The sequence below is a fragment of the Giraffa tippelskirchi genome, chromosome 9 (genome assembly GCF_054371585.1).
Source record: "Giraffa tippelskirchi isolate mGirTip1 chromosome 9, T2T-mGirTip1v1.2.pri, whole genome shotgun sequence".
NCBI classification, from domain to species: Eukaryota; Metazoa; Chordata; class Mammalia; order Artiodactyla; family Giraffidae; genus Giraffa; species Giraffa tippelskirchi.
In genome coordinates, this window is record NC_137283.1 from 159250030 (window position 1) to 159270393 (window position 20364).

Below are 20364 nucleotides of genomic sequence, written 5' to 3' on the forward strand. Positions count from 1 at the left end.
TTGCTTTGCTTTCTCAGAGATTAATTTTTATAAAAATTTCAGTAGTTCCTTGAAACATTTTAAAAGCATTTTCCATGTATTTCCATGACACATTGTGAGCTAACATTGCTGTGCTCTCAAATATTATTCCTTCAATTCTATTTCTTCCACACAAGTGGAGCACTTTTTACCATGCAGGAGATATGACCTGAACACAAGAGCTTCATTTGTAAACCTTTGCTATCTTCTATGCCCAGAAAGATGGACATCTGATTGTAAAGGGAAGAAAAAGTTCTCTTTGCTCCTTGCTCCTGTTACTGGAGAAGGTCCTGGCTGCTTCCTCCCCAGTCCTGTCTTTGATGGGCACCCTCAGAGTCACGGTGGATTTGTGACCAGGGAAATGCAAAGCCTTTTCTTGGATTTCACTCCAGACCTGTGGGCTTCCACTCTCTTCTGTTACTGTCAGACAATCCCTCTTTGGGATGCCCACTTTGGGAATCTTTCAGATCTTTTTAGTGGGTGGGAAAGAAGAGAGAGAGCTGGGGGCCCTAATGGCTGATGGCTGGTGTAGGCGGGGTAACTTCTATGAAGCGTTTTTAAGGAGACTTCAATCTCAGTGAGTTTTCCTAGTTGTGCTCTTAGGACAGCAGTAAGGGAGCATACCCCAGGATGATCAGAATGGAATTAGGGGCAGATAGATTCCATGTGCAACACAGGAGCTGCAGGAGACGTGGTTTCGATCCCTGGATCGGGAAGATCCCCTGGAGAAGGATATGGCAACTCACTTCAGTATTCTTGCCTGGGAAATCCCATGCACCGAGGAGCCTGGTTGGCTACCGTCCATGGGGTGCAAAAGAGCTAGACACAACTGAGTGACTGAGCATGCGCTGGGTTTGACCCGAGGGCTTGGGAGCACAGTACACACAGTCCGGTGTTCTAGTGATGCTGATGGACGGGTGTAACAGGTGAAATGTCTTTGTTTCTTTGTTTGTTTTAGAACTGATATTGAGCTTCCCTAACCTCTGTGTTTGTTTTCCTTCAGTGACTGAAATAGTAGGTTCAAAGCAAAGAAGGATTGTGGGAATAGTGATTCAAATGTTCTTCACCTTGGGAATCATAATTCTTCCTGGAATTGCCTACTTTATCCCCAATTGGCAAGGGATGCAGCTAGCCATCACACTGCCCAACTTTCTCTTCCTCCTTTATTACTGGTAATTTGATTTTGGTCATTATCAAATTTATTCTTACTCAACAGACACTTAGAATGTACACTTCTAAACCAACATGAACATGAAGGCGATTACAGAGATTTCTAACATCTCCAGAAATGGCTATGGGCTTTGAGAATTTCTAGAGAATTTTCAGAGGTTATTTATTGATTGATTTTTGACTAATTCTTATTATTAAATTATAAAATTGCAAAACACATTTAAAATAAAGTATTAATTGTTTTATTATTTTGTAACATTTTAATGAAAACTACAAGGCAACAACCTGTATCAGCCAGTATTTCAACATGCAATTTAAATGCAGTGAACAAGACTGCTTCTCTGTATATTTTACTAAGCAAATTAATGTTACTCAGGAATTCTCAGAGGAATAAGAAAATGTTAAGAGCCTCAGAAAATTAAATTATCAGAAAATTATAGCTGTACACATTTGATTCTTCTTAGAGTGAACATATTTTAATTATTCTTCTAATTTAATTTTAATATATGAGCAAGTCAGTTTACATAAATTGGGTTCTTAACCTTTTCCTAAGTGCTCATTAAATCCTGGTACTTTTCTTCTATGTAATTGAGAATATATATTCTAATATAGTCTTCTTGCAACAGCAATGTAATATTGAGTTATTTTGTCACGAGCAATGATTCAATTGTCAAGTGAGCATTTTTTCACTTCCACTAGAAACTTGCAAAGATAATCTATGTTTCAGAGAGCTAATTCTAAGCTCTCAGAATCTTCTAAACATGTTTCTAATTGTAAGATCCATTTTGAATGAAATTCAAGTCATAAACTTTTGAAATTCACAAGCATAACTCAAAAAAGACTTCTTCTCATCAGGGTTGTTCCTGAATCTCCCCGTTGGCTGATTACTCGGAAGAAAGGAGATAAAGCCTTAAAAATTCTGAGGAGCATTGCCAAATGCAATGGGAAATACCTCTCGCCAAATTACTCAGAGGTAATCTTACATATTACTGGTAACAAGTATTGTTAAAGTGCGTGAATTAATTTCTCATGCACATATTATCAAACATCTGACTAATCACTGATAGTTTGACTTTAAAAAAAAAAAACCTTGGGAAGAATCATAGAAGTAATTGCAGAGTAGTAATAGTGTTATAGCTGAAGTGAATTGATCATTTAGTCCATATTTTAATAGTTGTACCAAATTACTGGATTTCATAGTAATTAACTATTCATTCACCTTAATTGCACAAGCTATAAATCTTTTCTTAACATTCAATTTTAGTCTAAAGTTTTGTTTTTAAATTTAGTCTTGCAATTATTATCTATGTCAAGCAGAGCTTGGACAAAGATGTAATGTTTCAGGCTTTAGACTTACACATGCTAGACAATCTGCCGTCCCTCCCATCTTTCTTTCCATTCTTCCATCAATCCTTCCTCCAGCAAAGGTGTTTTGGATGCCTCTGTACCACTGCACTGAGAGAAAAGAGAGGTGATATATTAAAAGCTCATTCTTGGAAGATGCAATATGCTGTTGAGATATATATATACACATATATTTGAAGCAATGCCTGAATAATTAGAGAGTAGCATCTAAAAAAAGATAGGATTTTGCTTTAGCTGCAAAGACTAAGTGAATGCGGCATAACAGAATGATTACTGATAAGAGAATAATTTGAGAAGAATTTTTAATATTAGTATTGCTAATGTTGTTTTCTTTTGTAGCATTCAGTTTATTTAGTTAGAAAAGTTCTGATAAAAATGGGTTTTGTGGGTTTTATTGTCAACTCCCTAGCTTCGTAGCTCCCTAGAGCCTGGTCAGGTATATTTGGATTTCTGCCTTCTTTCACTCTTACATTAAGTGGCAAGCAGTGGGCTCTGTGTTCACAAAGGTTTCAACAGACCAATTGTCACTGTTGGAAGTAGATTCACGATGAATTGGGTTGGCCAAAAAGTTCACCTTACAGACAAACCCCAGTGAACTTCTTGGCCGACCCAATACCTTGAGGTTTGTTGTTTAGCTGCTCAGTCATGTCAGACTCTTTGAGACCTTATCGACTGTAACCCGCCAGGCTCCTCTGTCTGTGGGATTTTCCAAGCAATAACACTGGAGTAGTTGCCATTTCCTTCTCCAGGGGATCTTCCCGACCCAGGGATCCACCTTGTGTCTCCTGCATGGGCAGGCGGGTTCTCTACCACTGAGCCACCTGGGGAGCTCAGCTTGAGGTTTGCAGATCGTAAAATAAATGGTAAAGAGAAAACATGTCTGTTAACCATGAAAACTAGTCAATCCTTGTCATTGTTTGAGCACGTTTGAGCTGTGCTTTTAGGGGAAAAGCCATCCCCTGCCTCTCAATTTGTAGTGGTCAAGCAGGCGGTCAGGCTCCACAGCTGGATCAAATGTATGGTACTTTGTACTGTTTTAGTGGCCAAATGAATATTTTTGCTATTCATACAATGAGTACAATGAAGGCATTGCACATGTCATCCTAGAGTGTAAGATCTAAATCAAGGTTTTAAGAGTATAGAAAAATAATATGTCCCGATGGCTAATGAAAGGATGCCGCATTAACCAGTCACGTCATGTGTTATCATGAGTCTTTCTGAGAGGCCCAGGGATGGTTCACAAGAACAGCTGCTGTTCCATGTCCTATGAGTGTCCAGCCCAATGCCCACTGACTCACTTTGAGTTCATGAGCAGGATAGCCATCATTTCAGCAGGGAGATACTTAAACACGCTACATGATTGTGATTGTGAAAGATCATGAACTGTGGGTTTGGTGACTTCCAAGACACTGGAGCTCTAGTTTTTGCAGTTGGATGATTTCCATTTAAAAGTCAGATTTGAATTAAACTTCAGTTTCTCTGGGGAATTTACTCCAGCATCCTGGCTACCGTTGTAGGCTTAGGATCCTAGTTACTGATCATTTTGGTTGATAAGCCGCTTTGGTCTTTTTAATCTGTAGGTTCACTTTTGTTTTTCTAGCAGCTTTGAGGGTAGAGAATGCTAGGGTTGAAATCTAAGTTTTCAGACCAGTGGACCAAGTCCACTGCCTCAGAAGGCAGATTCTTAACCACTGGACCACCAGGAAGTCCCTTGTTCTTTTCACATTGCTGAATTGGTTGCCTACATTCTCAAAAAGTAATCAATGCATTGTGGATTATGGGTTTTTTTTAAGCCTGCTTATGACCTCCTGGATTTATACATACTGTGTATGTTTCGGTCTTTTGTTTTTGTTATTATCCTTATCGATGCTCAAATCGTCCCTGTCTTTGGACAGATAAGGTTCATCTTCCTTGGTTCCTGAGTCTGTCTGCCACAGCTTTAGTAGTTTCTGAACACTTCCTTGCTTGTTAGCATGATGTGATTTTCCAAGCTTGTCATGTAAGCTCCAGTCTCATGCTTGTAATCACCTGCTTGTCAAAGGGGGCTTCAATTTTTTTAAACAAATGTCTTCAAAGTGATCCTGTCCATCTCCAACCTTTAAATGTTTTACAACATAAGCCAAAAGGCAAAGTATTATCTTTAAAAAGAGGAAGAATTTTGCATTTCAGTTTAAAATACCTTACTGTAGCTGAATTCAGTCAAATTATAGGCCGAACCATACTTTTCTTTTTATTTCAGAGATCTTAATGTTTCCACAAAGCATGATAATATACAAAATGTCTCTTTCATTACTCAAAAATACTGGATAATAGTGCAGACATTTGATTTGAACTCCAACACCAGCATCAAAGCAGGATCCCATTATATTTTCTGAGTGGGAGAGAATGCTGCCAGTTACTCACATTTATGTTAGGGTCATCTTGAAACCTTATGTTCACATAATCACTTCACACCTTCAGAAACATTTCATTGCTTTAGCTGGTATCCCTTCTCTATGGATATAATACCATCAAGGCACCCATGCCCACTTTTCACAGAACCTCTCTTCTTCAGTAAATCCTGACTTTTGGAAGAAGTTATTACCGTGTAAATGACCCAAGACCTGTCCAATTCCCACCTCATCCTAGGGGTGGACATTCTAGGTTGCAGTGAAGCTAGAATGAATTGGAAAGAATCTTCTGGGAGGCAAACCTAGCAGCTATACCTTCCTATCGTCACAAGAGCCTCAGCCACCTCCCAACCCTAGCCTGTTCCATCACGGGCACCTGGTCTATTTTAGGCCTGAGAAGCAGAAGTGCTAGGGGACCAGTTCAGAGCAGAAGCTGTAAAGGCATCGTGAGTTTCTGACCTCTCTCTTGTCTTTCCATCTGCTGCAAGACCAGCACATCCCAAACTGGAGCTGTTCCTTCCACGTGGGTCCAGAATGAGAAGAGCTACAAGGTGGAACAGGTGACCTAGGGCTGAGATGTGGAATGTGGCCAAGAAATCATTGTTTCCTCAGTAAAAACTGTTGTCGGCTAAGTGTGTCTCAGTATGCTAGAGAGATTTGAGGGTGTTTGTTTCTGCCGCCAAAGCTAACTAATGTAGCTGATCATAACAGTATTGGTTCAACTGCCAGAGTGGAGTTTGGTTATCCAACACAGTTTCAGCTATCTAGATGACACTGGATTGTAGTCGATTAGATTACTGTTTGACACAGTAACATCTTCCCCCTCATTTCCGGTGAATGAAAGTACTTCCTGGCTCCACTGATGGACACAGCAATGTAACCTGCTTAGGTCTCAGATGGGTGGGTTGTGCAGCCTGCCCTTTGATTCTGGGGCTTGGTCGTTCAGGTTGCTTTGGTCGATGATAGGTGATCAGATGTGATGTGGTAGAGTCAGGAAGTGTGCTTGCATGCTTGGGCTTTGCCTCTGGGCTTCAGCCATCACTGTGAGAAGAACATTCCAGGCTCTCCTTCTGAGCATGCAGAAGACTAAGGGACATCTGGAGGAAAGCTGCTCTAGTGAAGTCTCGCAAAACCGGGATCAGCAATCTCCCAGGCAGCCCACAGATGGGTGAGCTCAATGAATGCGTATCGTTTTATACCACGATGCTTGTTGCAAAGCATCATCTATCAATAATCAACGGATACCCTGATGAAATAGCCATTGTCACCTACTGACCTGGATTATACAACGACATCAGTAGTAACTCTGGCAGCAGTTTTGGTTTCATTTTTTTTTTAATCTTTAAAAAAAAAGGATTTTAAGGATTTAAAAAAAATCATTTTCTTAAAGATCTCTCTCTTCCCCCCTCCTTCTCCTCTTGTTTCTTAGTGGTCTATGCTCATGGAAAATAGTAGCTTACAACTCTAGTTAACAAAGAGCTAATACTATAGAACTGAATACGTCCACATTTGTTGGCAATATTGTCATGCCTCTATTGACTCAAAAACCTGTAAGGCTTGATTGTAATGTCCTTATTTTTATGGTGTGCCTATATAGTTCATTGCTCATAGCTAATCACAGCTTGTTGAAATGTAAGTATCAGATGTTACACTGATGCTCATCCATGCAGAAACACAGTCATGGGCAGTTCCCATGGTGACATGTTAGGGTAACGGTAAGGACTGATACTTGAGCTTTCTGACCCCAAAGTGAACATCATCAGTGTAAACAATCCCACTCTGATATATTTCCAAAATGAAATTTATTAAAACCTCATTAGAAAGAGTCAGGCTAATTTTTCAATTACCTTGGTTACCAGAGAGACTTCCAACTCTTAATAGCTGCCATATTGCTTACATTTTAATGAACTGTCACAGAAGCATCAATATTGCTGCAGAGAGGGACTTTCCAGCTTTGGGAATATCTGTTTCTGACATTTCCTTTCAAAAGGGGGTTTTTATAAAAGTAATTTTGATTTTTCCAAAAGAGGAACCACACCATAATTCCAGCTGTCATGAAGCCCATGTGAGCTCTTTGACTTCATACAGAATAAATGATTCCATTCTACCAGCAAAGCCATCATCCTTAACATGACAGATTAAAATGATTACTGTAGTCATATATAGTGGAACTATAGGTAACTTTGTTCTGTAACCTTGTTCTGTATTTTCTAAGTCTCCTATAAATGTGTTATACTTACATAGTTTAAAAAATAAGAAAGAGAAAAAAATGATTACTGTAATACGATATCACCATGTTAGCTTTAATTTAGAGTATTCTTGAATGCATAAAAAATGTCAAAACACTTCATATACCAAACATAAAATGCACCTTTGATGCTGAGAATTAATTTAACCATGCCCCTACTTAAACACATCTTTGAAAACAGCCTGAGTTCTATAAATGGTGTATATTTTAATGGATTGTTCTAAGTCATTCCCGTGTCTTTGCTGCTGCTGCTGCTGCTGCTGCTAAGTCGCATCAGTCGTGTCCGACTCTGTGCGACCCCATAGACGGCAGCCCACCAGGCTCCCCCGTCCATGGGATTTTCCAGGCAAGAGTACTGGAGTGGGGTGCCAGTGCCTTCTCCACCCGTGTCTTTAATGTTTTGAAATTAAGAAGATATTGCATAACATGAGGGAAATATTTGTTGCCATTCTTAAAAAGCCATAAAAGCAGCACTGAAGGGCTGTTGAGTCCAGGGTGAGTTCCTTTCCCAAGATGAGTGATGAAACAGTAAATTTCTTCCACTAAAGGAAACTGGACCTAAAAATCTTCCAGGTCTGAGGACTCTCATTGAATTGGTACAGAGCTCTAGGGAGAATGTTCCAGAGCATCACATGGCTTTAATTGAACAAGGAATCCAAGTTACATATCCCTTGATGAATGAGATTTCAGCCCTGAAGCGGGCAAGGTAGATTTTCAGGGCCCCTTCCTGGAGAGCAGTGTTTTGTGTGAGGAACCCTAGGAGACAGACTTTCTCTCCCCTCCCTGACACTCACCTGCCAGAGGCCCTCATGAAATAACCAGGCTGTAGGCTTCTTGCTCTGAAGGCTTGAGAAGTATAATGTACATCAGCACTGTGAGAGCAAAGCACTCAGCCTCAGTGTCATATAAATATAAACACATGCTCAGTCGTTCAGTCGTGTCCAACTGTGTGCAACCCCATGGACTGCAGCCCGCCAGGCTCCTCTGTCCATGGGATTTCCCAGGCAAGAATACGGGCGTGGGTAGTCATTTCCCTCTCCACGGGATTTTCTCAATTCAGGGATCAAGCCCACATCTCTTGCATCTCCTACATTAGTAGGCAGATTCTTTACCACTGTGCCACCTGGAAAGATACCCAGATATAAATACAAATATATATCAATATATATGTACATAGAGTGATATCAGTCAGTCTCAGTGTCTGAGGATGTCTTTCTAACAAGTAAGGAGATCTGCAGAAGCCAGAACAACTAATGGACTCAGATGGTGACCAATAGGGTGATCAACTGTCCTGAGTGTCCAGGACCGGGAGATCTGTAGAAGACTCAAAGCTAAACTCAGAGTCAGTCTCAAGCCAACGGGCTGAGTTGGTCACCCTGTTACTGGGCTAGTCTTCACCTTTCCAGCTGTGCTCAGAGGTGGATGCCAAAGGTCTTCAGTTTCTGGCGTCACAGACTCTTCCAGCCCACCATGGACCCTGAGGCCTACGAGAAGACATGGGATGCCTGGCCTGTCCAGAGAATGGGACCTAGGATTTCCCGGTGTCAGATGCAAGCTGCGGGGCACCCCCCTTCCGCCAGCTGCCTACTGGGCTTTCTCTTTCTTCCTCAATCCCTAGTTTCCCTTTAAAAAACGAACTTTTCCAGCCTTTATTTGAAGGTCTGACATGAAGTGACATTCCCTCAAACACACACACGTGCACACGCACCTTCCTGGTTGACGTGCAGAGCGCTGTACATATTTCGTGTCTGCAACTTACTCAGTCCCCCGTTTCTACTCTAGTTCTTCACCTGGACCTGAACTGCAGCTTGTTCCACTGAGGCCCTGGCCCCCATTTACTTTCTTTTGAAAGTAGGATCGCTGCTTGTGTCTTTACTCATCCATCCATTGTCTGGGAGTCAGACGCCAGCCCTCCTGATCACTGGCCGCCCTGCTCTTTCTAGAGACGGCGGTGGCTGAGCACCTGCTCTCCAGGTGGGTCCCACATGGGGCAGCAGTGCCAGAGACCCAGCTGTCCCCCTCTGCCACTGGCCTCTCCACCTGGAGGAACATTCTTGATCCAAACGTAGAACCAAAGCACTTCCGTTCACCTGGTCCACTCTCCCAAAAGCTGAAATCCCAGCAAACTCTCCAGGCAAAATGATGCAGGTTGCAACAATAGAGGGCGAGTTCCAAGCTTTACGTCGTGACAGAGTCACGTCAACTCCTCATTCATTAGTTATGTAATCTGGGAACCAGGGATCCCTCCCTTTTTCCTTCTCAAAAGCTGATCCTTGCCCTTTGAAACGATAGTCCTTGTCTTCCAGCCCCAACACCCCTGTAGTAACACAGAGAAGCATTTGCCTTTTCCTGGCCTAGCTCAGGCCCTGGTGGCATCACAAACAAAATTAATTAAAATACAAAACGAAATGAATAAGCCACACAGGCTTCTTTTATTCTGTTCGTATTGCTTGCTCTTTTTTGTGAGAATTGTGAAAATGCCTAATTCAATTACCTTCATTCTGGGTCTTTCTCTCTCTGATAGAATAGAGAGTGAGTGGGTGTCTGTTCCTGCTTTTCTGAACACTTGCCAGGAGAATGCTCCTCTAATACCATCTCTGAAATCTTCACATTCTGTCTGCGTGTGAGAGAGGAAGATGGCAGCTTTTTCAAGTGTTTTGTTCCTGTGCCATTTGGCCCACCCCTATGTTTTTGGCAAAATCAGTCTCTGCAGTCCAAATTACTGTGCTTCCCTACTGGGAATAAATGAGAAAATCCCAGCTCTTTATGAAAGTGCTCCTTGCTGTGGAGGCCGTGATGGGTGCAGCTTCCAGAACCCTGCATGCCCACTCCCAGGCAGGAATTTCTGGGTGTTATTCTTACCCCAGAGCTGCTGTTACCATGACAGCCCGCTAGTTCTTCAACCCACCAGGAAAACGGCCTTTCTTCCAGAACTAATCCTAAGAAGAGCGATGCAGTCTGAGTGAAATCATTTACATTCTCCAGGGCTCAGTTGATTGTTGCTGGTGTACACAGACATGCTTCTTTGATGTAGATAGCCATGAGGATGTTGTGCTAAATCCTAAGGGAGAAAACACACTGGGATCCATTCGTTACAATCCCTAGAGGTCCCCTTCAGGTAGATGGTATAAAAGGTATCAGGTGCTGGGTTTTTAAGGGCTAAATCTTCCCTTCCCTGGAGAAAACAAAAATTAATATCCATCTACTTTGGCCACCTGATGGGAAGAACCAACTCAGTGGAAAATATCCTGATGCTGGGAAAGACTGAAGGCAAAAGACTGAGATGGTTGGAAAGCATCACTGACTCAAAGTACATGAGTTTGAGCACACTCTGGAAGATAGTGGACGACAGAGGAGCCTGGCATGCTGCAGTTCATGGGGTCACAAAGAGTTAGACACAACTTAGCGACTGAACAACAACAATATCAACAAAAACAGGTGGCTGGATGAAGAACATCCAGATTGTGTTGGCATAGCAATGCTTCTTCATGTGGGTACAGACACAAAAGGGACAAAGCCCATGCAATCTGGAGATGGCTGTATTTCTTGGTTTAGAACAAATAATATGGATCTCTGCTGTCTTCATTTTTCTTTGAATCTGGTGCTGTTGGAAGGAAGGAAGTATAATTTCATGTGCAAAAAGGGGACCTGATTGAGAGCAAGCCTTCCTTCTCCAAATAGTGGCTGTATGTTTCTTAAAGTGGCTGAATAAAGGAAGCTTTAAAGAGTGAAGAAGTCCTTATATCCTTCCCAGGAAAAAAACTTAGGGAATGTTGGTGGAAATGGCCTGAACCAAGGACACTTTTATGCTAAAAGAGCAGATCTTTGTTACTATCCCTAGGAATATATTTGCTACTTGGAAGAAAAGTGATGATGACTCGAGACAGTGTATTAAAAAGCAGAGTTGTCACTTTGCCAACAAAGGTCCATCTAGTCAAAGCTATGATTTTTTCAGTAGCCATGTATGGATGTGAGATTTGGACCATAAAGAAGGCCAACTGCCAAAGAATTGATGCTTTTGAATTGTGCTGGAGAAGACTCATAAGAGTCCCTTTGCAGTAAGGAGATCAAACTAGTCCATCCTAAAGGAAATCAACACTGAATATTCATTGGAAGGACTGATGCTGAAGCTGAAGCTCCAATACTTTGGCCACCTGATGCAAAGAGCTGACTCATTGGAAAAGACTCTGATGCTAGGAAAGACTGAGGGCAAGAGAAGGGGAAGAGAGAGGATGAGATGGTTGGATGGCATCACTGACTCAATGGACATGAGTTTGAGCAAACTCCAGGAGACGGTGAAGGTCAGGGAAGCCTGGCATGCTGCAGTCCATGGGGTTGCAAAGAGTTGGATACGACTTAACAACTGAACAGCAGCAACAAAGGACTGAGCATGGAGGGTGACTAGAGAGGAGCAGTCTTGCTAACACACTCCTGCCTCTCAGCAGATATGATCTCAGCCCAGAGCTAATGGAAGAATTCTGTGGCAGTCTGCCCAGTGGGCCACAGATCCTTGGGGACCATTAAGTTACTGCCAAAGTCCAAAAACCCTTTACAACCAAGTCTTGTCTGTAGAAGGAATGAATAAATCTTGAATCAGCTCAGTTCAGTTCAGCTGCTCAGTCGTGTCCAACTCTTTGCGACCTCATGGACTGCAGCACGCCAGGCTTCCCTGTCCATCACCATCTCCCGGAGCTTGCTCAAACTCATGTCCATCAAGTCGGTAATGCCATCCAACCATCTCGTCCTCTGTGGTCCTCTTCTCCTCCTGCCTTCAATCCTTCCCAGCATCAGGATCTTTTCCAATGAGTCAGTTCTTCACATCAGGTGACCAAAGTATTGGAGCTTCAGCTTCAGCATCAGTCCTTCCAATGAATATTCAGGGTGGATTTCCTTTAGGATTGACTGGTTTCATCTCCATGCTGTCCAAGGGACTCTCAAGAGTCTTCTCCAACACTACAAATGGGAAGAGTCAATTCTTCGGTGCTCAGCATTCTTTATGGTCCAACTCTCACATCCATTCATGACCACTGGAAAAACCATAGCTTTGACTAGTTGGACTTTTGTTGGTAAAGTAATGTCTCTGCTTTTTAATATACTATCTAGGTTTGTCATAGCTTTCCTTCCAAGGAGCAAGTATCTTTTAATTTCATGGCTGAAGTCACCATCTGCAGTGATTTTGGAGCCCAAGAAAATAAAGTCTCTCACTGTTTCCACTGTTTCTGCATCTATTTGCCATGAAGTAATGGGACCAAATGCCATGATCTTAGTTTTATGAATGTTGGCTTTTAAGGCAGTTTTTTTCACTCTCCTCTTTTGCTTTCATCAAGAGGCTCTTTAGTTCCTCTTTGCTTTCCACCATAAGAGTGGTGTCATCAGTATATCTAGGTTATTGATATTTCTCCCGGCAATCTTGATTCCAGCTTGTGCTTCATCCAGTCCAACATTTCACATGGTGTACCCTGCATATAAGTTATAAAACATCTACTTCTGCTTCACTGACTATGCTAAAGCCTTTGACGGTGTGGATCACAACACACTGTGGAAAATTCTTCAGGAAATGGGAATACCAGACCCCCTTACCTGCCTCCTGAGAAATCTGTATGTGGGTCAGGAAGCAACAGTTAGAACCAGACATGGAACAATGGATTGGTTCCAAATTGGGAAAGGAGTATGTCAAGGCTGTATATTGTCACCCTGCTTATTTAACTTATATGCAGAGTACGTCTTGGATAAATATGTACTATTTTCTCAGATGAAAACAGAAGCTGTTGTGATGGATACTGACTAATGAATTGAAAGGCATTATTAAATTCATAGTAAATCTGTGTTATGTTGAATTCTCAATGAACAGAAGTAAAACCACAATTGCTTCCCTGTTGGCTCAGGTGGTAAATAAATCTCCTTGCAATGACACAGGTTTGATCCGTGGGTCGGGAAGATCCCCTCAAGAAGGAAATGGCAACCTACACCAGTATTCTTGCCTGGAGAATTCCACGGACAGAGGAGTCTGGCAGGCTATAGTCAGTGGGGTCTCAAAGAGTCGGACATGACTGAACAACTAACACTTTTTCACTTTCCTATCATTTGGGCAACCATTAAATTCTTTGACATTAACCAGAAGTTCTCATACTCAATTAGGATGAGAGTCACTGATCAAGAAGCACAGATAGCATTAGTTTCCATCTGTTGAACAATCGTTTCCTGAGCTCTTGGAGTTTAAGTTGTATGCAATTCTCAGGAAAGCCCTCACTCCACAGAAACTTGATAAACAGCATTCTTGATTAAAAAAACAACAAAAAACTTCCAAGATTCATTCAGTTTTTTGATTCAGTAAAATAGACGCACTTTTCTATATTCTGCTCTTCCACTGACATCACGCACAGGTTCCACTTGTGCAGTTGCAAGGGTTGAATAACTTGGTTGGTGTACAGTTGTTGTACCGTCTCTCAAAGGCGAATCCTTGTTTTCTTTCCTGTTTCTGTATCAGAGCCCACACACCCCTAACAGTTTAGATCTTGAGCCTGGAAAAGGTTTATGGGATGAATACTCAACATGATTATTTCTATGCCACCAAATACAATAGAGATTAGGTATTTTCTGCGTGTGTGGATCACTAGTGGAGTGTCCAGGCTTAAATTCTTCCCTTTGAAGCCTGGTGTGGACAAATTTCGCTAAAGACAATTCAAGTCTTCACTCTGTGATTCAAAACCGTTATCATGCTGTGTTTATACAGGCTGATCTAAAATTAGTGGGGAGCAGACTTTGATGCCAACTGAGTAAAACATGGGCTCCAGTTCATGTAGTATTTCTTCCCCCAGTTCTGTAAACTATATGGCACACTTGGTTGTCTAAAAACAACCAGCCTTTAAAGTTCAAGTCGATTATTATCTATTGCAGTGAAAATATGTCCCCTTCCCCCTCTGGAAACCGTAAGTTAGGTCTCTACATCTGTGAATCTGTTTCTGTTTGTACATAAGCTCATGTGTGTCACTCTTTTAAGATTCTGCACGTAAGTGATGATATATGATATTTGTCTTTCTCTCTCTGACTCACTTCACTCAGTATCACAATCTCTAAGTCCATCCGTGTTGCTGCAGATGGCATTTTTTCCGAACTATTTTATAGCTGAGTAGTATTCCACTGTGTACATGTACCACATCTATTTTATCCTTTCATCTATCGATGGACATTTAGATTGTTTCCATGATCTTGGCTGTTGTGAATAGTGCTGCAGTTAAGATGGGGGGTTCATGTATCTGTTTGAATTATAGTTTTGTCTGGACATTTGCTGAGAGATCAGGAACTCAAGCTTGCTTTCTGTGTGTGCCCACGCAGTGTCCCGCACACACATCTGGTACTCTCCTATTTGCTCACGTTGGCCAGCCTCCTGAGTGTTTTAGGTTGCACGTCTCTGGTTACTGGTGAGGCTCGGCTCACTTCGTGGTTTGCTATTCATATTTCTCCTCTGTGGATGGCCTCGCTGTATCCTGGCCTGTGTAGATTGAGTTTCCTGGGGTTTTTAGACTTGATGGACTGGATTGTCCCCTTCAATTTATAGGATCACCTTTTTATTCTGAATTTTACCCTGTTGTTGGTTTTAGACATTGCAAGTATCTTTCCCTCAGTGTTTTAGCTACACATTAACTTTGCCTTTTTTTTTTTTTCCTTTAAGCAAAATTTCTTAAATCCTTAAATGTTTGACATGGTCAGATCAGCATATTTTTGCTAATTGATTGGTTTCTGGGTTTTGTTTAAGAAACCTTTTGCACCCAAAGGCCACAGACATTCTCCTATTAGCTTACAGCTCTAACTGCCACGTTCAGACTTGAATTCATCTGCCCGGTAACCACACTGCCTCTGTGAAGTAGGGATCCACCTTTATTGGTCTCAACACTGAGCCAGTTTTCTGAGTACCAGTTGATGAACAGATGCATCATTTAGTTTTTGCATTATGTATGTATTTAGTTTTGGTTATGCTGGGTCTTTGTTCCTATACTCGGGCTTTCTCTAGTTGGAATGAACAGGGGCCACTCTTCATTGAGGGATATGGGGTTGTGACCTTGTCATAAGGTTCTCACTCTAATCCAGGCTGTCCTAACAGTCACTGCCTGGACTGGTACAGAAAAGGGGAAGTTCTTGAGGGTCCTTCTTCAGCAAGTAAATGCTTACAAGTCCTTGGCAGATTCGAGGAGAGGGATCAGTCACACAGGCCAATCACTGCAATCCTATCCCACCCCTGTAATGGGCTGGGAAAGGAGGGGAACCCCAAATATTTGACAAGCAGTACTTCTGAGATGAGTACCACCACAGATCTCTTTTAAAAGAAAATAAAAATCATTAAGAATACAGAATTCAGGGGACTTCCCTGATGGTCCAGAAAATAAGACGCCATGCTCCCAATGCAGGGAGCCAGGGTTCCATCCCTGGTCAGGAAGCTAGGTCCCACATTCTGCAACTAAAAGTTCCAATGCCTCAACGAAGATCAAAGATCTAGTGTGCCGCACCTAAGACCCAGCGCAGCCAAATAAGTAAATAAAAATAAATTTAAATTTTTTTTTAATTTTAAAAAAGGATACAGAATTCAGTTTGAGAAACACTAACTTAGGAAGATAAGCGCATTTGAATTCAGATGATTACTATAAAGTAGGCTTTATATGTAGTGTCTTTATAAATAGTAGAAAAAAGATAATTTGGCCAAAGTATAAACACAATTTCAAAAGTTCTGATGGAAAATTGCAATAGGAACTGTGATGTCCCATTTCCCAGTCAGAGAAACCCCAGCTTTTCGGCATTCTGAGAGCAGAAAATACATGGTATCCAGGGGACTGACGCTATAGGAGCACGTGCTAAATAGAGGGTGAACAAGGACAGCCAGGCTTGTCCTCTGCGTGGTCAGCTCAGTGCAGGGATTCAGACAAAATGCCCTAAGAAGATGCCTGTGAACCTGGAGGATGGGGAACACTGGAGGGCCCCAGGACCGCTGCTGCTTGCTGAGAGGCTGGTAAGAGCTGGATGAAGGAAAAGTGGAGAGGGACCCAGCCCCTGAGAGGGACACCCGCAGGGATACAGGAGCCAGGTGAGCCCACCGAGGGCACTCTGAGAACACTGTCCTGGATGCCCCCCCACCATGGCCAAGAGCACTTGTGTGATGGAGCTGATGATGCCCTGGCTGTCATTAGCCTACACGGAAAGGGCCACCAACCCAGAGACAGACGGGGAGTGCCCTATGCCAATGGTCTCCAAACCCCAGACCACAGACCAGTACCAGTCCCTGGCCTATTAGGAACCAGAACAGCAGGAGGTGAGTGGAGGGTGAGTGAGTGAAACTTCATCTGTATTTACCACCTGAGCTCAGGAAACAAGCTCAGGGCTGCTGTTGATTCTGCATTATGGTGAGCTGTTTAATTATCTCATTATATATCACAATGTAATACCAATAGAACTGATCAAACTGATCACATGGGCCACAGCCTTGTCTAACTCAATGAAACGATGAGCCATGCTATGTAAAGCCACCCAAGACGGACGGGTCATGGCGGAGAGTTCTGACAAAACATGGTCCACTGCAGAAGGGAATGGCAAACCACTTCAGTATTCTTGCCTTGTCATGAACAGTATGAAAAGGCAAAAAGATATGACACTGAAGGATGAACTCCCCAGGTCAGTAGGTGCCCAATATGCTACTGGAGACAAGTGGAGAAATAACTCCAGAAAGAAGGGAGGGATGGAGCCAAAGCAAAAACAATTCCCAGTTGTGGATGTGACTGGTGATGGAAGTGAAGCCTGATGCTGTAAAGAACAATATTGCATAGGAACCTGGAATGTTAGGTCCATGAATCAAGGCAAATTGAAAGGGGTCAAACAGGAGATGGCAAGAGTGAACATCGACATTCTAGGAATCAGCAAACTAAAATGGACTGGAATGGGTGAATTTAACTCAGATGACCATTATATCTACTACTGTGGGCAAGAATCCCTTTGAAGAAGTGGAGTAGCCCTCATAGTCAACCAGAGAGTCTGAAATGCAGTAGTTGGGTGCAATCTCAAAAATGACAGGATGATCTCTGTTCATTTCCAAGGCAAATCACTCAATATCACAGTAATCCAAGTCTATGCCCCAACCACTAATGCTGAAGAAGCTGAAGTTGAATGGTTTTATGATGACCTACAGATCTTCCAGAATTAACACCAAAAAAAAGATGTCCTTTTCATCATAGGGGACTGGAATGCAAAAGTAGAAAGTCAAGAGATACCTGGAGTAACAGGTAAATTTGGCCTTGAAGTATAAAATGAAGCAGGGCAAAGGCTAACAGAGTTTTGCCAAGAGAACGCACCGGTCATAGCAAACATGCTCTTCCAGCAACACAAGAGATGATGCTATGCATGGACATCACCAGATGGTCCACTGGAATCAGGTTGATTATATTCTTTGCAGCCAAAGATAGAGAAGCTCTATACAGTCAGCAAAAACAAGACCGGGAGCTGACTGGCTCAGATCATGAACTCCGTATTGCCAAATTCAGACTTTTTTTTTTAATTAATTAATTTATTTTAGTTGGAGGCTAATTACTTTACAATATTGTAGTGGTTTTTGCCATACATTGACATGAATCAGCCATGGGTTTACATGTGTTCCCCATCCTGAATCCCCCTCCCGCCTCCCTCCCCATCCCATCCCTCTGGGTCATCCCATTGCCCCAGCCCTGAGCACTTGTCTAATGCATCGAACCTGGACTGGCGTTCTGTTTCACATATGGTAATATACATGTTTCAGTGCTATTCTCTCAGATCGTCCCACCCTCCCCTTCTCTCACAGAGTCCATAAGACTGTTCTATGCATCTGTGTTCCTTTTTCTGTCTTGCATATAGGGTTATCGTTACCATCTTTCTAAATTCCATATATATGCATTAGTATACTGTATTGGTGTTTTTCTTTCTGGCTTACTTCACTCTGCATAATGGGCTCCAGTTTCATCCATGCCGATAGAACTGATTCAAATGTATTCTTTTTAATGGCTGAGTAATATTCCATTGTGTATATGTACCACAGCTTCTTATCTGCTGATGGACATCTAGGTTGCTTCCATGTCCTGGCTATTATAAACAGTGCTGCGATGAACATTGGGGTATACGTGTCTCTTTCAATTCTGGTTTCCTCGGTGTATATGCCCAGCAGTGGGATTGCTGGGTCATATGGCAGTTCTATTTCCAGTTTTTTAAGGAATCTCCACACTGTTCTCCATAGTGGTTGTACTAGTTTGCATTCCCACCAACAGTGTAAGAGAGTTCCCTTTTCTCCACACCCTCTCCAGCATTTATTGCTTGTAGACTTTTGGATAGCAGCCATTCTGACGGGCGTGAGATGGTACCTCATTGTGGTTTTGATTTGCATTTCTCTAATAATGAGTGATGTTGAGCTTAAATTGAAGAAAGTAGGGAAAACCACTAGACCATTCAGGTATGACCTAAATCAAATCCCTTACAATTATACAGTGGAAGTGAAAAATAGATTCAGGGGATTAGATCTGATAGACAGAGTGCCTGAAGAACAATGGGTGGAGGTTCTTGACATGAGGTAACAATAGGTGGCAAGAATACACTGAAGAACTATACAAAAAAGTTCTTAATGACCCAGATAACCACAATGGTGTGATCACTCACCTAGAGCCAGACATCCTGGAATGCAAAGTGAAGTGGGCCTTAGGAAACATTACTACAAAGCTAGAGGAGGTGATGGAATTCCAGTTGAGCTATTTCAAATCCTAAAAGATGATGCTGTGAAAGTGCTGCATTCAATATGCCAGCAAATTTGGAAAACCCAGCAGTGGCCACAGAACTGGAAAAGGTCACTTTTCATTCCAATCTCAAAGAAAGGCAATGCCAAAGAATGTCCAAACTACCACACAGTTGCACTCATTTCACATGCTAGTAAAGTAATGCTCCAAATTCTCCAAGCTAGGCTTCAACAGTATGTGAACCAAGAACTTCCAGATGTTCAAGCTGGATTTAGAAAAGAGAGGAATCAGAGATCAAATTGCCAACATCCTTTGGATCATAGAGAAAGCAGGAGAATTCCAGAAAAACATCTACTTTTGCTTCATTGACTACACCAACACCTTTGACTGTGTGGATCACAAAAAACTGTGGAAAATTCTTCAAGAGATGGGAATATCAGATCACCTTACCTGCCTCCTGAAAAATCTGTATGCAAGTCAAGAAGCAGCAGTTAAAACCAAACATGGAACAACGGATTGGTTCCAAATTGGGAAAGGAGTACGTCAAGGCTGTATATTGTCACCCTGCTTATTTAACTTGTATTCAGAGTACATCATGAGAAATGCTGGGCTGGATGAAGCACAAGCTGGAATCAAGATTGCTGGGTGAAATATCAATAACCTCAGATATGCTGAAGACACCATCCTTATCACAGAAAGCAAAGAGGAACTAAAGAGCCTCCTGATGAAAGTGAAAGACGAGAGTGAAAAAGCTGGCTTAAAACTCAACATTCAAAAAACTAGTATCATGGCATCCAGTTCCATCATTTCATGGCAAATAGATGGGGAAACAATGGAAACAGTGAGAGACTTTATTTTCTTGGGCTCCAAAATCACTGCAGATGGTGACTGCAGCCATGATATTAAAAGACACTTGCTTCTTGAAAGAAAAGCTGTGACCAACCTAGACAGCATATTAAAAAGCAGAGACATTACTTTGCCCACAAAGGTCTGTCTAGTCAAAGCTATGGTTTTTCCAGTAGTCATGTGTGAATGTGAGAGTTGGACCATAAAGAAGGCTGAGCACCGAAGAACTGATGCTTTTAAACTGTGGTGTTGGAGAAGACTCTTGAGAGTCCCTTGGACAGCAAGGAGATGAAACCAGTCAATCTTAAAGGATATCAGTACTGAATATTCATTGGAAAGACTGATTCTGAAGCTGAAACTCCAGTACTTTGCCCAAATGATGCAAAGAACTCATTGGAAAAGATCCTGATGCTGGGAAAGATTGAAGGTGGGAGGAGAAGGGGACGACAAAGGATGAGATGGTTGGATGGCATCACCGACTGAATGGACATGAGTTTGAGCAAGCTCTGGGAATTGGTGATGGACAGGGAAGCCTGGCGTGCTGCAGTCCATGGGGTTGCAAAGAATAGGACACAACTGAGTGACTGAACTG

The 20364-nt window shown here is 42.2% G+C and overlaps 1 protein-coding gene across 2 annotated transcripts in view; it reads left to right on the forward strand.

The window, feature by feature from the left end:
- Window positions 1-20364, forward strand: part of SLC22A3 (solute carrier family 22 member 3) — a 94917-nt gene that overhangs the window by 39905 nt on the left and 34648 nt on the right. For both annotated transcript variants that reach the window (XM_081524426.1, XM_081524425.1), the window contains 2 exons: window positions 1022-1190; window positions 2044-2161. In XM_081524426.1, the coding sequence (XP_081380552.1) occupies window positions 1022-1190; window positions 2044-2161 (287 nt within the window). The remainder of the gene's footprint in view (window positions 1-1021; window positions 1191-2043; window positions 2162-20364) is intronic.